At 37.1% G+C, this 17,155-nt stretch overlaps 2 protein-coding genes across 2 annotated transcripts; both read right to left on the minus strand.

The window, feature by feature from the left end:
* Positions 1-1,314: 1,314 nt before the first annotated feature.
* Positions 1,315-4,072, minus strand: LOC126597723 (probable polygalacturonase). The gene is made up of 6 exons (XM_050264533.1): positions 3,854-4,072; positions 3,139-3,456; positions 2,905-3,025; positions 2,641-2,815; positions 2,462-2,532; positions 1,315-2,244 (listed from the first exon to the last, which is right to left on the minus strand). Exons 1-6 carry the CDS (start codon positions 4,037-4,039, stop codon positions 1,571-1,573), a joined length of 1,545 nt encoding a protein of 514 aa, XP_050120490.1. The 5' UTR covers positions 4,040-4,072; the 3' UTR covers positions 1,315-1,570.
* Positions 4,073-8,938: 4,866 nt separating this feature from the next.
* Positions 8,939-16,339, minus strand: LOC126596454 (topless-related protein 2-like). Its single transcript, XM_050263041.1, has 25 exons — positions 16,039-16,339; positions 15,766-15,945; positions 15,530-15,643; positions 15,229-15,387; positions 14,938-15,112; positions 14,714-14,843; positions 14,160-14,275; positions 13,899-14,034; positions 13,661-13,770; positions 13,373-13,442; positions 13,220-13,293; positions 13,035-13,130; positions 12,860-12,952; positions 12,324-12,451; positions 11,985-12,219; positions 11,716-11,874; positions 11,503-11,598; positions 11,056-11,259; positions 10,870-10,980; positions 10,565-10,741; positions 10,311-10,439; positions 10,125-10,220; positions 9,859-10,041; positions 9,603-9,778; positions 8,939-9,342 (listed from the first exon to the last, which is right to left on the minus strand). Exons 1-25 carry the CDS (start codon positions 16,116-16,118, stop codon positions 9,147-9,149), a joined length of 3,423 nt encoding a protein of 1,140 aa, XP_050118998.1. The 5' UTR covers positions 16,119-16,339; the 3' UTR covers positions 8,939-9,146.
* Between the last annotated feature and the right edge of the window lie 816 nt (positions 16,340-17,155).

Raw genomic sequence — 17,155 nt, forward strand, 5'->3', positions numbered from 1 at the left:
AAAATTTCTCTAAAATTACAGGACGTACAAAATTGAGAGGTGATGTTTTTTCAAACAGTTAGAATAACACAACATACTTGTATTTTACTTTCCAAAATACATACTACTGTGTGTCCAATTAGCATTCCCTAATTCACTCCTTAAAAAGAAGACAAGATCATTTGTGTGTTTGAACTTGTGATTATTATGGGTTCGGACCAAATCATATTGATAAAACATGTTACATTCTTAGTAAACCAATTTTGTTGGCAGGTACTAGGTATTATGGTTATGACTTGTGACTTACGGCAGACAAAGATAACTTAAAACTTGTTTTTCTTTTCTTTTCTAAGAGTGAAAAGGGGTATAGACTTGGCGAAAAAAAAAAAGAGAAAAAAAAGGGGGTATAGACAAATTTTCGTGAATTGACATGTTAATTCATTTGACATGAAAAAAATGTGATAATAAAGTTTAAACCTTTAGATTTAGCGACTAAAATTCTAAGGTTTTGGAAACATTTTGATCATAAAACATAAATAAGAGTTCTTACTAGGAAGAAAAGTACAACTAGATTTAACGCTTAAGAAATAATGAGATTTGAACTTTAAACCTTCTTAAACGTTGAAAAAAGAACTTTCGTTGTACTCAGATATAGTATATTCCACACAACGTTATTTTACCGTCCATATTTTTCTTGGAGAAGTATAACAATGGTCAACCCTTGGACATCGTTTACCTCATTCCGACAATCGATCAAAACCCTAAACCACGAGCCTCCTTATGAAATTCACTAACAAGGACTTAACACAAACCCCCATAGAGCTAGAGTATGGCAAAACAGTCCCCACGTGAAACTTAAAGGGCATCCCCTTCTGTCTTAACTTTGGCGACAAATACCCTTTGTTTACTTCAACCCCACTTCCACTTTTTGGACTTGGATTGTCTGCCTTCTAGTTGTGGTGCCCTTCCATGCCCTCCTATTTTGTGCGGTCACGGTTAAGCCACGTCAATATTTTATATTAATTTTTTAATGAGATAATAAAACAAAAAATAATAAAAATATAAAATATTGACGTGACTTAACCGTGACCGCACAAAATAAGAGGGCAGGACACCACAACTAGAAAGGCAGACAATCCTTGTCCCCACTTTTTTCCTCATTTACCAATTTACCGTACCATGACTCACCAGACATGTTTCCCTAACAGCAAATATTAACAGTAACGGGATTTTCTTGAGCGTAGGACACACCGGAACATAGTAAAAACTCGCACACTAGGACACCACGCGCACCCGCATTCTGGGGAAAAAAGTAAGAAAATTTAAACAGAAAAATACAAACAAAAAGCCAAGTTCTCTTACATCATCACTACCAAAAATTTGCTTACACATGAATGAAGAAATGAAGCTGTACAAATAATCCGCAGAATATAAAAGAACATGCGAGACTGCAAATCTACAGGATGAAAAAGAAGAAGATGAAACAAGTAATCTGAACATATGTGTCTTATTTAAAAGAATGTGGTCTAATTTTGAATGGCAATGGTAGATTTTGGCTGAAAAGTATAACCGGAGTTTGGCGGAATTGGTATCATAAGACCACGGCTTTTCCATTCCCGGTGAGCAGCGAAATGTGGGCGGAGGAAGGATTTGAATACGAGGTATTGAGGTCAGAACATGGTTCTGGAAAGACAGACTCAGAAGAGCCGGAAACATATGAACAATCCCAAGTGGTGGGCGAAGCTGAATTTAATGATAAGGAGATGTTGGATAGACAGAAAGAAGTGAATGGTGATTCTTCGATGCCAGTGAAGCATCCGGCAATGGTGATGTTTGTGCCAACCACGTCTTGCAATGTGATGTGATCCAAAACAGGGAGAGCGTTAGGATCATATTTGTCATCAGGATGAGAACCAAACTGGCCAGAGGCACCAAATGCCATGTAGATGTTTTCTAATTCGACATCTGATATGATGATGTCTTTGATGTAACCGCCTCTACCCTTTGTTGTTCGGAACTGAATGCCGCTAATGGAGTTGTGGAGGCGGACCTGCTCAACATGTACGTTAGAAATGCCACCGGACATCTCACTACCAAGGGCAAGAGAAGAACCAGTAGCTGATTGTAAGGTGACATGCCGGATGTGTACATTTGTGGTAGGTCTTCCATAGGCAATACCGTACTCGTCCCAACCACTCTTGAGAGCAATGGCATCATACCCCATGCCAATGATGCAATCTTCTATGCACACAGTATCAGAAGAATCTGAAAGCCCAGAGAAAATTAGTTTGAGTTTTGCCGAAAAGTTTCTTCGCATTCAGTTATTTCCAACAACGGAAAATTCAGGATGCACATAGAAAATATGTTTGTAAAACTGGGGAGGGAGCTCAGATTTTATCCAACATTTCTACTTCCATTTTTTCGGGATAAGAACAATACTTAAACATAAATTCACAGCAGGAAGTCAAGAGATGTCACAAACCTGGGACTATTCCGACAGTATGAGGGGAGTCCGGAGGAGCAGATACAGATATGTTGAGAACATGTACATTACTGCATTGCATTCAATTATAAATATAACATTAATATGTTCTATAAACCGAAAAATGAATAAAAATGAAAGAACAAGTGCGCAATCATCAGTGGCCTTAGCTCACAGACCTGCAATAGACTGGATGGATGTTGTAAGCGGGAGCATTTACAAATGTGAGGTTCGAAACCACCACGTGTTTAGACATAACGAATTCCACAAGATGCGGGCGGCTGTAGTTCAGAGATTGGGAGCTAAACCAATCCCACCAAACCGATCCCTGGCCATTGATGGTTCCATTATCACCTATGCATTCATGAGCAAATGAGAATTAGGCCGCGCGGATACAGAACATGTTAAAAGCAGCAAACGAAATTCAGAGAGATTCTTCATACCTGTTATGACCACATCATGTAACATATAACCATTTATCAAGCTACGATATCTCCTCCCGGGGAGTTCAATCCCTCGACCGTACGAGGGTAAAGGCTCAACAATTTCCCAATGAGACGGATCCTAAACAAGCAATACCACAAACATTTCAACAAAGCGAGAAACGAAAGCATCTCCAACTGATTTCGCAGAATCAGAAGCGTTCACCAGCATCTCATTGCAGTGTAAAGCATTACCTGAGATCCAAGAATGACAGCATCCCTTTCCAAAAACAGTGTGAGGTGGCTGGTGAGATTGAAGCTTCCGGTAAGCCACCTCCCCGGCGGCACATAGAGCTGAGCACCGCCCTTATCGGCGAAAGACTTGAGATAGAAGATGGCATTCTGAAAGGCAAGAGTGTTCAATGTCTTTCCATCTCCGACAGCGCCAAATTCTAAGATGGACACACTGTGCGGCCTTGGCTCTAATGTCAGTTTATTATCACACGGTTTCTCATCGTCTTCTCCGTCAATTTCGACGGCATTACTCACGGCCAGCAGCAGCAGAAGCACCACCTGAAAACGGTGGAAATTTAGAAAAAGCCACTGGTTCTCAGAACACTTTAGAAAAAAGTACAAATTCATTGGACAAACAAATAAATCAAATTAAATACAGTACAAATAACAAGAATTTGAACAATTCAGCAGCAATCATGGGATTTTTCAAGAACATTTGACAGGTTATGAGTTGATCAATGCAAGCCATAGAGTGAACTATAATTAAACTCAAAGGTAGATTAAAAAAAAACAAAACAAACCCCAATTGAAAATCAAATCCAAACATCACACAGATCAACTGTTTTTTTACCAGACAGAAAAAAGAAAAAAAATCAGAAAAATCAAGACTTTGGATTCGAGATTGGCAAAGAAACGTAGAGAGAGTAAAAAACCCAGAAAAAAGAAACGTACTTACTAGCATCTTCATGAGTGAAAGCTCTCTCTCTGCAGCAGGAGTGGCCAAAAAGCAGTAGAAGTGCAGAGCAGAGAAGGACAAGGAAGAAGAAGAAGAAGAAGCAGAGCAACCAAAGAGCAAGGGCTGCCTTATTGCTCTAACCGTGTGGTGGTGTACAGGCATTAATTGTTGAATGACACAAAGCATAAATACTTATATATGCTAAGAAAAACTAGAATTATAATTATAATTGGAAAATGGAAAATTAATACATGGTAAAAAAAGGATCGCAGAAAATGCAGACACTGCAGAATGCCAGCTCTGGCATGCACATAGAAGCAAAACAAATCAGAATAAAATAATCTCATTTATTGCCACTAATTGATATTTACCGTCCTTAATCAATTATGATTAGTAATTGATTAGTAACGTCTCTCGCCGACAGAATGTTTGAAACGGCCCTCCATTTGCGACACTGTAATTTTCACAGGAAAAATAAAAAACACTATAAATTTCCTGGTAGTTACGGCTATCATTTTAGTTAGAGTAGTGGTATTCACATTCCTACTTTTATTCCTGATACATTCTCTTAATTTTTGGTAGTCGGATCAAATAAATTGAAAAATATCAATATTAGAAAATAAACAAGAATGTGTTATCGAACTAAAAATAGATATATGGGTAACACTATCCTTTAATTATAGTGTTTCGTATTCAAACTCTTTTTCAGTTTCTAATATATATTAGTGTAAATTCTTGATGTAATAATAATAATAAAAAGCATTATTTCCATAACAATGTATACACTAAAGGGCGAAAAAAATTGGACTAAAACACACAAAGTATTATGCTTTAATAATTTAGTATCGAAATCACCATTCACAAAAAATAAATCCAAAACATCCGAATTCATCTAAAAGGAAATTAAGCATTTGACTTAAAAGTACAGAATTGCGAAATTGAACTAATAGTGGCAAAAAATTACCATTTTCAATTGTAAAATGTTGTAGAATCATATTTTTAGACTATATTTTGTGACCCATGGTAATTTATAGTTGCATAACCGTCAATATAATGTAGCTTATATATTAAATTTAAGTAAATAATTGCTGTACAATTTAAGTAAATAATCGCTTGAGCATATCTAGTTTTGTAATAGCGTCCTTATTTGCTTACATTTGTTGAAAAGTGATTAATTCAAAGTCCAAAAATAAAATCGGAGGTGATAAAATTACCGGAGTTGCACGAAAATATTGCGCCAGGTAAGGGAATTTGGGATGGTGGTAGGGGAGGAATGGTGAGACGGCGGGTGAGAGGGAATAAAAATAAGTGAAGGAGTGCATGGGGCATTGAGACCGCATGTGGGTTGACAGAGCAGAGAGGGGAGAGGGGGAGGGGGAGTGGGGCCCGCAAGTCAATCATGGCAAAGGTGCTAGCCTGGCCTCAATTACTCGACTGGACACTCGACAGAACATAACACAAACACAAGGGGCCCAACTTCTGTGTGACACGTCATTTTAATTAATTTAATTTTTTAATACGGTGTGCATTTTGTTTTGTTTTGTTTTCGGAAAATATATTCTGCCACTTAATACTACGATTTAGTGGTATTCATCTTTACTTATAAATGAGATTTTGTATTCGATTTTTGCCAAATACGAGTTTGAACCACATCATTGCTAGTTTATTCTGAGGCAAAACTCGTCTCCTTCTTTTTAGTATAAATGATATCGTCTGTTAAAAAAAAAAAATTCTGAAAAAGTATGAAATTATATTATTATGTAGAAGGTGATGTGAAAATTACTGATTCGTTGGTAGCTTGGTCTTCAATCTCCAGGTGGCTTAGAAATGGGCAAAATTTTCAAATGTTCACACGGATGAAGTTGTGGGTGTTCATACTTTATAATCCACGTTAGTTGTTAACTTACCGGCTAATATTGTCATCCAGGAAATAAACGTTGAAATTCTATGAGTCTTTTTTTTTAACGATATTTTTTAGTATATTTAAAAAAAAATTAGCTTATTTTAGTTTTTTTCACAATATAAATGATCAATTCTTTTATTTATACAACAAGATCATGGGACAGAATTTTACCTACACAATGAACTATTCATAATTTGGTATAGAACTCATTGTTTGTGAGATTTATTTTTATGTTCTCTTATTTACAAGTGAAGAAAAATACTAGTAGACTGTAAATCTTGTAAATATAACTAATTGTGTTCACGACCTACTTATGTCTAACTTAGTTATATAACGTTGTACATCCTCTTACTTGTATAAGCTTGTTTAACTTGTGTCTAGCTAGCACGATCCAAAGACATGTTTGCACCAGATGTGTAGCTAAAAACCTATGTTTTTGTGGAAAATCGTATGAAGTTAAATTCTTTTTATATTGAATGGTTTAACTACTAAATGTACTGATTTTTTTTTTTTTTTATGATAATACTCAAAACCAATTGAGCTATGCAAGTAGTCAAGTTGTAACGGTATTGATGTGATTAATAGTGTGACACTGACCCTTGAAACTTTCAACTTTTCTACAATTTATAAAAGATAGTTGGTCAAATGGGATTTGGATCCTCTCCTGAGCAGAGGGTTCGAATCCTCCTGACCAGATTAAAAGAACCGTTGTATTTTGATTAAACGGCTACAAACAAGGAACCTCTCTAAAAGTTATAATAATTGTAGTTGTTGGATCAAAATCCAACGGTCCATGTTATTTGATTAGGAGGATTCGGATCCCCTGCTCATGATAGGATACAAATCCGATCAAATGACTCAATTGTGTCCAATAAGGTACAAAATGTCAGAGAAGTTTCATTGGGAAGCATCTAATTAACGTAAAAGTTTGGTTATGATGATCATACTTTTTCTCTTGTGCTCGGAGGATGCTCTTCCTTTGGCAAAGCAGTAGCATTTGTAAGACATATTGTAATAAAGATCAAATTACTCCCAAGGGAGTAAGGTGGCCCTACTATTGTTCCTTCTTTAGGGTTTCTCTATATGACCCAGAGACCCCCTTTTAGCATTGCCTCGTTTGATCGTCCAACTTTTTGACCTACAAGTTTTGATCTATTTTTTCCCAAATCTCCCATCTCCAAACTGATAAATAATTAATTAATAATCTAAAAATCACGTGCACCAAAGATTTCCAACTTTCAGATTTCTCAGTCTCTGAGTTTTATATAAAGAAGAAGAAGAAGAACATGCACCAATCTTGTAGCTTTACTAGATCGGCAAAAGGCATCCACATATTCTTCTTCGTCGCCGTAAAGTTGAGCTTAGGAAATGTCGATGTGGGGGCAGTGAGAATATCTTCATGCATGCAGCCGCAGTTTTTTTAGGTTAAAGATTTGAAATGTATATATTGAACAAAGGTAAAGGAAGACTTTGAAATATAGTTCACAGTTGGCAACACAAAAAGGTTGTCGATGTTTAGCTTCTTTCTTCTATTCTAATAAAATAGAAGATCAAATTTAACTCGAATCATTTCGAGATAAGTGTTTTACCATTAAAACTATCAATTTTCATGATATAGATCAGCATTTTATGTCGTACCAACCTCTTTGCATGCGACATATGCATGCTATTGTGTAGTACTAAAATAAGTTGACTGATATATAGCTAATTCATTCATACAAAGTTTGTGCATTAAAACACGTTCTACATCATATAAATTTTTATTAAAATTATTAAAAAAATTATTACGATTATCAGTTAAATTCTAATTTGAATTAAAGTACAAATTTAATTGGTCACACATTATTTGGTAGTATCTAGAATTATTCTTTTACTATTGGGACCTTTTAGTATATAATTAAGCCATTTTCTCTTTAGCACTCTTTTTAACTAAAGGTATTTGTTGGTATTTTGAAACCCTCACCGAACTCCATGCTCCATCTATAGGTCTAGATAGACACTAAAAAATTACTAGAATAATTAACTAGCAAGCACCAAAAGAATGTACAAATATAAAAAGGTAGTGTTACAATCAGTAAGATGATTTTGACGTATGTAATAAATTATATAATGCATCAACAATTAATAATTAGTTACGTGTTTATAAACGACTGATGTTGATACAACTTAACTTATGATCGTGAAATGCAAAATCTAAGCTATTTGTGATGATCAAGCTACGGCATCTCACATCATATAATACTTGGGGTCTAAGTTTTGTACATATATGATACAACTGCAACGACTAAGGAACAAACAGTACTCAAATCGAATGGGAACTCAGATAAATTCCCATGCATGACAAATAACAAACGTCCACGTTCCTCTGCTTAGGATCCAAATATAACCCTAGCTAGGCCTGCAAACTAGATTTTTGTCCCAGTCAAACGTTCATTATATTTGGTCAAGACCCACATGGCATGATGGGAACACATCGTTGGCCACTATCCAATCAGGACCCTTCAAACAGTGCGCCCTATGGTGAAGGTTAGCCGACCTAATTTAAGTCTTACAACGATAGATTTTTCAGTGTAATCGATACATGAGGTAGTACAACACGTGTGATTATACAAATGGTGAAATATGTGTGTTAAAAAATTAATAACCTAAAAAGTAAAATTTTACACTACTTACATAAAAATAAATAGTATACTACATGTGTTCCCATCATAATTAAAAATATCTCTTCCACGACGTTGGCTGTCTTTTGTTTTTTCTTCAATTATAATGTAATTGTAAACTGGAACTGGTTGCTGTCTCCTCCTATTAAATTGACATGAAACTACAAGTCAAGATCTACCAAGTTAAACCATTTATTGATCGTTTTATAAGGCACATGCCACATAGTGACCTAATAGTACAAATAATAAAGTTAGATTAAATTCCAACGACCTGCATAAATTTATTTTTTGTCATTGTTTGATGACTAAATTCTCTTAAATGCAACGAGTTCTATACAAGGAAAGTACAAAAATATTTGTAGTTCAGATGGTTAAAAACTTTTGCTCCTGCACATGAGGTAACGAGTTCGAACCCTTCATTCAAAATATAAAAGTTTCCAGTTTTTATGTATTGGACATTCATAAGTAGGCAAAAGCAAAGGGGAAAGTAATAACGCAGCAGAGGGAGAAGGAACTACTACATTTGAAGAAATAATTAAACACATTTATCTGATAAACATATAAATATACATGAATTTTTGCTATAACCTTAGATCTCTCTGTGCTTCACACATTCGGTGAGGCACATAACATACCCCCTACTAGTCTGCTGTGGTAGTACATGAATACAATACAATTACAACACAAATCAACTCTAGGAAATGGATATAGAAATCACTAGATGGAGCCGCTACGATGCTGGATTGTTACTCGAAGATGTTGCTGTCCACCCGTTCTGTGTTCCGTTATCAACGGGCACCAAAACTCCCCACTTCCCCTCAGATTCCGAGGGCTCTATAACTTTAACAGATCCATCTGTCAGTCCAACAGCAAATTGGTACGGCTCCTGCAAATGTGCTGTAAGAGCCAGCGGGTACACTGATGGGCTGTCGCAGGGCAGGAAGAAACTAGTTTAGATAATCAATAACTATACGACGGAGGGTTCTAGTGATAACAGAAGGCAAATTTTTCTTCTTTTTCGTTTTTCAACTTAATCAAGAGGTGATGCACAACTTTTTCTTCCTTCTACTTCAACTAATTCATTTTTCAAACTAACACGGGGGAAAATCTAGGTAAATCAGACATAATGCTTGATAGAATGAGATTGCCGCCTCATAAACCATTCATAGTTCAATGCGCTAAATACCTGTTTGATGATGCTTGTGGTAAGTACACCGACATGGCAATACGGCATCTTAGTTTCAGACTATCAGCATCAAATACTCCAATGTTACCATCAGTAAATGCCGCATAAACTAGTTGACTACTTGAAGAATATGCTGCACAAGAAATGGGCGCAGGCAGAACATCTTGTGGCGTCCACTGCAATATTTAAAAAAAAAAAAAATGAGGGGATTGTTGTGCACACAAACAAAAGTAACTCATCCAAGAAGTTCTATTACCTGCCGAATGCACTCTGATTTGGCCGCATCATATAATGCTAGTTGAGTCTCATGGTATACCAACAATCGGACTTGATCAGAATAGAATTGCACATGCGTGTCACCGACAGGCGCCTTTCCAGCGGGCAACTGAAGTGGAACCGATTGCTTCTTATCCCATGTATCCATGTTCCAAAAGCATAGCTGCAAAATCATTTTCTTTACATATCCAATCACTGGTAAACATTAACTTGCATATCAAAAGGAGAAGAAGAGCCGTCACATACTTGAGCATCAGCACCTGATGAAACCATGATTTTAAGGTTGACAGAAAATGCTAAACCAGTAATGTGCTTCTGGTGGCCTTTCAGTTTTGCTTTGACCTAACAGAAGAGCAGCACGATTCATATTGGCAATCAAGAAGAGCAATTCAATCACATGTTAATAGATATAGAGATTCTTAAATCAATCACCTCATCAAGTCGAACATTGTAAATGTGGATAGTTGAATCTTCCATTCCTATTGCTATGATATTATTATCCAGAGGATGAAATGACAAGTAGGTTGACACTGGTGGAGGTGGCATGAAAGTTGTCATTACCTGCAAACCAAAAAATTTTCATCCCAAACACGCTTGTCATTCCAATGCATGCAGAATCATACAAACCGTAGTAGTTGATAGAAACTGTTGTAGGATAGATCTGCACTATATACGCATTAAATTACCTTAAAAGTCATCATATTGAACAGAGACACTTTTCCTCCACAGGCTGACATCACATAAGAGTCATTTTTTGAGAGTGCAATGCATGGAACCGCTTCTTCAACATTTTCTGAGACATCATTAGTCATTAAAAGACCACTGTTGGGTTGCCAATGTTGGGGAACAACACTTGCTGTGGCCTTTTAACCCACAAAAAGTCAGATACATTTTCATGAAAGTTGCTAACACATTATATGTTCATGTAACTGAAATACATGCAGCTGAACGAAAAGAGAAATATGTATTTCATGTGGGTGTTGACTATCACCTTCCCACTTGGATTTTGCTCATTGCGGCTCCACTTCCATAGCTTCTGCACCCCATTTGAACCGAGAGCCAGAATGCCAGAACCAGAATTTGTGTACAGAAGTCGAGCAACCTTTTAAAAAAGTAAGACCATCTTAATAAAATTATCCATGAACAACAAAAGAGGGAACTAGAAAACAAAACCAACCTTGTTAGCAGGATCTTTACTTTCTGGCATGGTAGCCACTCGACACTGAACGGGATCTACAATTTCCGCCAGTTCCCAACGTTTAATCTTGTCAGATACATCATCTAAGCTTCTTCTCTTTTCCAGGCTTCTTGCCATATCGGCTCTTGCCATAGAATCGGCTCTTGCCATAGAATCAGCTCTTGCCATAGAATCAGCTCCATTCTACAACAAATATGCAGCAGAATGAGATGCTAGAGCAGAAATAAGGGTAAGGATAAATCACAATACACCTAGTTAATATATTAAACTGAGTATGGTGACAATGGCTACCACATTTCAGTACTAACAATCTACAATCGTACTTTCGCTTTTCAAGCTGATGCTAACCAGTCAATCATAATTAAGTTATAAAAAAAAATATGACAAAACAATTTGAATGTGAATTATATAACTTAAATGACGTACAAGAATATGAGTCGGTCTGGCAGGAGAGCTTGTATCCAAACGGTCCACTTTATTAATGGTTGGGTTGACATTCGGAACCATGGAAGAACCAGATACCTGATCAAGGAACATGAACACATCAAATTCTCAACAAAGAGCAAATCAAATTTTCTAGAAACAGAAATGTACAAATGAATGAAAGGGGTAGCATATCATGGAAACAGATATAAGAACCTTCATCTCAATAGGTCCTCTGGATGCTTCATAAGATCGAGTTTCAATTGCTCTTAAGGATCTTAGACCCTCAGCATTAGCAAGAATTTTGATTCCGTTGTCAGACGTGGTAGCAGCAAGCAAATTTCCTTCCTTATTGAATCTCAAGCGGGGAAGAGTCTGAAGCAATCCCAACGTTCATAATCAATGAATGAAATCTCAAAACAATAGATTCTTTTATTCAACTTATAATGTTTGGAAATAGATGTCTGAATAATGAGGACTTTTACCAGAAGTCCACCCTCAGCTTCTGTACCAGTAAGAACATTTGTATTATCCATATCCCAAAACTTTATCTGATTATCTTCACCAACAGCCAAAAAGTGATTTTTTGTTGTATCAAATTGCACTACGCCAGAAGATTTTTTTCTGAATCCAGTATATGTCCTCTTTATTGCCCCTTCACTTTCATTCCATTCAACGAGGAAAGAATCACCATCTTTACTAGTCCCACAAGAGAATAATCTGAGATTTAAGATGATCAGTTATAACTCATACATCATCACACAAACAGAAAATATGCGACAAAGGTAATTTATAGCATAAACCATGTGGACATTCTTGTGTACCTATTTCCATCATCACTGTAGAGCATTGTGGTGCACCACTGCCCAGGAGCATCATAGTCAACCCTGGAGCCCACATTGTCATACAGCCAAGCTTTTATTTTCCCATCAACAGCAGTTGAAAATATGAACTGCAAAGATAAAAAGGTAAAATTACGACAATGGCAAGAGCAGCTTGATGTGACACCATTGTCTCACTCATTTTCGGTTAGTTATTATAATAACAGTAATCATCATAATTAGTTATCTTCTAAGAACTTTTGTGAAATTCCACTGGCATAACAGGATATATAAGAATTTAAATGTACAAGTAACAAGGAATTTCAAGGTAAACAAACCAATATCATACTAAATGAGAAAGTCTACCACTTCGAGCTATTTAGTTCTTTGAACATTCACAATGAACTCTAGCGCCACTGAACAGGCCATGTAATGTATAAATAAAATTAGAGTACCCACATTCAACCGGTCATTTGAGAACTAGTAACATTAAGTGGTCATAACACATATGCAGACTTCAGCAAATGGACATGATTTACCTGAATATTCTCCTTCTGGTGGGGGCAAATTGAGTAAACAGGCGCTTCATGACCTTCAAAGCTGAATAGATTTCTTCCAGCCAAATCCCAAACCTATTATGTTTTTAAACAAATAATCCATTTAATATTGATCAAGTTAAACAACAACAGAAAGCTGCAATATTTAGTCCCCCACCTTTATCAGCTTATCCTCCCCACAAGTTATAAGACATAATTGCTTGTTTGGATGAGAAAAGGCTAAGTCATTCACACTGCCACTGTGAGCATCAATCTATAAGAAAACCAAATCCAAACATCAGTGTAAAGCGGCAAAAAATATCTTCTTGATCTTGAATTAGCACAAAGTGAATCAAAACATACCTCCAAATGTTGCCGTAGATCAGTTGGTCCTTGATAAGCGTACAAATGAACCAAGTGTTTGGTAAATGCAACACCTGTACACAAAAAAATACCCATAATTATATCCAACTATGCATTCAAATTATGCTAGAGATGCACTGCAGCTCCACATACCAATAAAGCTTCCATCTTGATTCCATGATACACGGCTTACAGACATTGACGAATCTTTGACCATAGCAAGCTATAAGAGGCTAAAAGTCAACTTACAGAAGTGGTAAATGCTCAATAATCGTAAGTAGTGCAGGCCTCTGATATTAACCTTTAACTAAATATCATGAAGACACCATTACTTTGAAAACAGATGGAACCTACTAAGCACACATAAATATGATGTTTTTAATGACGGGATAAAGAATACTGATAGGATGTTTAAGGTTCCGACTGAGTAATGATACACACCTGAATTGCATTAGAACTAGGAGTCATATTCCATATTTTGAATGGCTTTGTCACTAGCTTCTCTCGTATCCCAACTTCCCACAGTGTAATTTCACCATTACTACATCCAACTATTTATAAACATAAATCTTAAGTCAGCTTTGAGATTAAAGCTGCTTAAAAGCAAAACTTTAACAACAACCCTTTCAATCTAAGACGGGTGAAGCACAATTTATGTTACGCGGTAAATAAAACCTACCAGCAAGTAATGTGTGATGAGAAGGGTGGAAATCCATGCTTATCACATTGAATCCCTGACGAAGAGTGCACGCTACGGTCCTTGGTAGGTCATCTAGTGACCAGGAAGCATGCTGGGTAGGGGGAGGATAACTGACCTGAATAAATGAAGTAGGAAGCTCTATAATAGTTCGTAAAAGTGGAACATCCAAATGCAGAACCATAAAATGCAAGAAAGAGGTATCCATAACTTATGCAGAAACTTTAATCTGTCCAATAATACCTCATCAACAGATTGTGCAGGCCGCAGGCGTTTCATTAGTTGCTCATGATCTGAGCCTTGATACTCGCTCATTCCAAGAGCATTTGAGGGTGTTCTTGGATGCTTTAAACCAGAACCTGTTCAGGCAGCAAAATTGTTGTCAATAACCAAATAGCTTGAAAAATATGAAATATATTCTGTTATCTTATACTTTAAGCAAGCAAAACAATGATAATCAAGCTCAACAGTAAATACTTCTGGTTGGACATTAGATAACTGAATTAATTCTTCTTACTAGTATGATAATGCTCAATAAACAGGCAAATAATGCTCAATAAACAGGTGGAATGACCCAGCACAAAGAACTAATCTAGAAGAGTTTCTTTAACCTCCCTACTCGTTACTGACACAAATAAGTAGTGACTATATTTTCTTCTTAATTCTACATTGTCACCTTATTAAAATTGTGGTTTGAAACAAAGAAAACGGAAAGTGAATAAACAATAACCTGGATCTAAAAAATCAACTTTTGTTAAGCTGTTGTAGCCTAAATTTCAGAAGAATGAAAACCACACCTTGACTGGGTTGAACAGGGAAGGGTGAAGCGGCAACAACAGCTGATTGCACAGACAAGGAAGGATTAGCATTCGACATCCATCCTGCTAAATTTGCATTAGCTGCAGCTGCAGCAGCCGGCGGAAAAGGCTGTACATGACAGTAACAAACAAAACATATTGATATATCAGAACATCAGCTTAGTTGAAATTCGATAAAATTATGACAAAGGATATGATCATACTCCACCATGTGCTCCTAGAGGAGCATAAGTTGGCTTTGCAAGAGCTGCAACTGGAAGAGTAACTGGCGTGGATGCACGAGCCCCATTTGTTGGAGAACACGAGTGGTCCATGAATAAGGTCTTAATATCAGGATTTGGCCTTGGGTTCTTGCACAGCTGGTGCTGCCAATTTAGACTGCCCAAACCATAATTTAATGCTTCACAACTTTTACAAACCGTAATCAATGATATTGACTGCAAGGTCTTCATACAAAATTCAAAAGTGGAAAGGCATTACAAACACCAGCATACCTTTGATTAATTAGAGTTCGCAAGCGTGAAGCCTTCAAAGTGGGTAAAGCAAGCTTATCTCGGAAAAGCGGATTTGCTTCTATCAACTTTTTAAGCTCTACTAGCATTATGCTTCTAGCCGACTTAGTATCACCATATTTCGATAACTGCTCATTTTCTCTGCATCACATTAAAATTAAAGTTTTATTCCCCACTTTTCATGTTCCCAAATTCCATGAGTTTTAACCCACAGATAAACCCATTAACATGTTATGGAACCCAACTTACATATACATTAAAAATGAACTAAAACATAATTCACCTAAAGTTTTCGAGGGTCAAAAGATGCGTAATTTCCTTGTACAAATCTTCGTTAAACGTCGAGAACACTTTCAAATCCTTCACCAGTATCTCAACAGCCTTAGCTCTGTCATTCCTGACCTCATTTCCAAATTGCAACAAAGACCCCATCACCAAAACAGAATCAATTAACACATTCCATAAAACAATCATACATGTAGACACACACAGAGAAACAGAAGTGATCAAAATCGGAACCTGTCGAGCGCCTCGAGATACTTCTGCTTTCGAACCTCGAAGAAAATCTTCATCGAGTAGCGATTCTCATCGACCTTGGTGAACCCAGAGAGGTACTTCTCGACCTCGTCCCACTCTCCAGCCAGCGCCTTCTCCTCAAAGTACTTCATGTTGAAGAAGTACCCCGATTCCTGCTCCAGCCTGAGCTCCATCGAATTCAAATTTCAAACCATAAACCCCTAAAATTAAATTAAAAAACCCCCAAAAATTGAAAACTAAAAAACAAATGCCCACCTGTGTACGGACTCCTTGAACTTCTCTTCCTCCAGAAATTGGAGGATCAGGAACACCAGTTCTCTGCTCAAGGACGACATCTTCGCTTCTCTTCCCCTCGATTTCAAATCTCAAGTTCGAATCTTTCCGTCCGCGGCGGAGGAGAAATGGGAGGAAACGGCAGCGTTTTGGGTGGAGGCTGGGGGCGGGGTGGTTTCAATCGGTTTTTTAGGGCGAGTGGAAAGGGTCTAGGGTTTGAGGTCCCATGATTTTGCTTTCAACGACAACAGTGCAGAAGCACCAACGAGAGAAAGGGAGACAAAGATAAAGAGGAGAGAGAGAGTCTTTATTCGGCACCCACATATCAGCGATTACTGATAAGTTATCACTGAAAGTGCGCGATGGGTGATAAGTACGTTAGCTTATCTACCGAGTGGGGAACTGAGGGACAACTGCGAGGCGCAGTGGGTCATCATTCGTAAAAGGAGGAGATTCCATTTGGTTAGGGCTGTTATCCGGTACGACGCCTTCAATCGTGAGGCCAAGTCTAGGTCGTCGAAGTTTACGTGTTTCGTACACGTGTCGGTATTTTATGGGTTGGGGAGATGTGGGAGGTGGGAGATGGGAGTAGGTGATTGGAGTCCTGAAAAGGGGGTGTGGGTTCCGGAATCGAAGCTGAAAATAAAATGGGATTGAATATACGGGGTAACGTCCATCGCATCCCATTTCATTGTCGGGTGTCTGCGTGCAAGCCCTCCACTTGGATCTCTTGCCAGCAACACATGATTGCATCTTCTTAATATTTTTTTCTTTTTCTTTTTCCGGAGCACGAGGCATCACATCCCACCCCGAAAAGGACAAATCCCCAGCTAAGCCCGAAAAGTTAAATGCATTTTGGCTCATTTTAAGATTTTTTTTATTATGATCGGAACACCGAGTAGTACATAATTTAAATAATAAAATATGTGTGTTAAAAAATTAATAATACATATAAATGATGAAATATGTATGTTAAAAGGTTAATAGCTTAAAAAAATAAAAAAATTTATCATTTATATAAAAACATGTGGTGTACAATCGTTTTCCGTTCAAGATAAAAAATTTCTCCAACTTTTTTTTTGGTACAAAATTTCTCCAA

The sequence above is a fragment of the Malus sylvestris genome, chromosome 13 (assembly GCF_916048215.2).
Source record: "Malus sylvestris chromosome 13, drMalSylv7.2, whole genome shotgun sequence".
NCBI classification, from domain to species: domain Eukaryota; kingdom Viridiplantae; phylum Streptophyta; class Magnoliopsida; order Rosales; family Rosaceae; genus Malus; species Malus sylvestris.

What these genes read in the sequence shown, in the direction of transcription:
- LOC126597723 (XM_050264533.1), bottom strand. Translation starts at nt 4,039, where the DNA reads ATGCTTTGTGTCATTCAACAATTAATGCCTGTACACCACCACACGGTT. An exon ending in CTGTCATTCTTGGATCTCAG is followed by an intron (nt 3,026 to 3,138) that starts GTAATGCTTTAC and finishes TTGCTTGTTTAG; the next exon opens with GATCCGTCTCATTGGGAAAT. An exon ending in TACTGTCGGAATAGTCCCAG is followed by an intron (nt 2,245 to 2,461) that starts GTTTGTGACATC and finishes CTGGGCTTTCAG; the next exon opens with ATTCTTCTGATACTGTGTGC.
- LOC126596454 (XM_050263041.1), bottom strand. Translation starts at nt 16,118, where the DNA reads ATGTCGTCCTTGAGCAGAGAACTGGTGTTCCTGATCCTCCAATTTCTG. An exon ending in AAGCTGAGGGTGGACTTCTG is followed by an intron (nt 11,875 to 11,984) that starts GTAAAAGTCCTC and finishes GGATTGCTTCAG; the next exon opens with ACTCTTCCCCGCTTGAGATT. An exon ending in CCACAAGCATCATCAAACAG is followed by an intron (nt 9,343 to 9,602) that starts GTATTTAGCGCA and finishes GCCCTGCGACAG; the next exon opens with CCCATCAGTGTACCCGCTGG.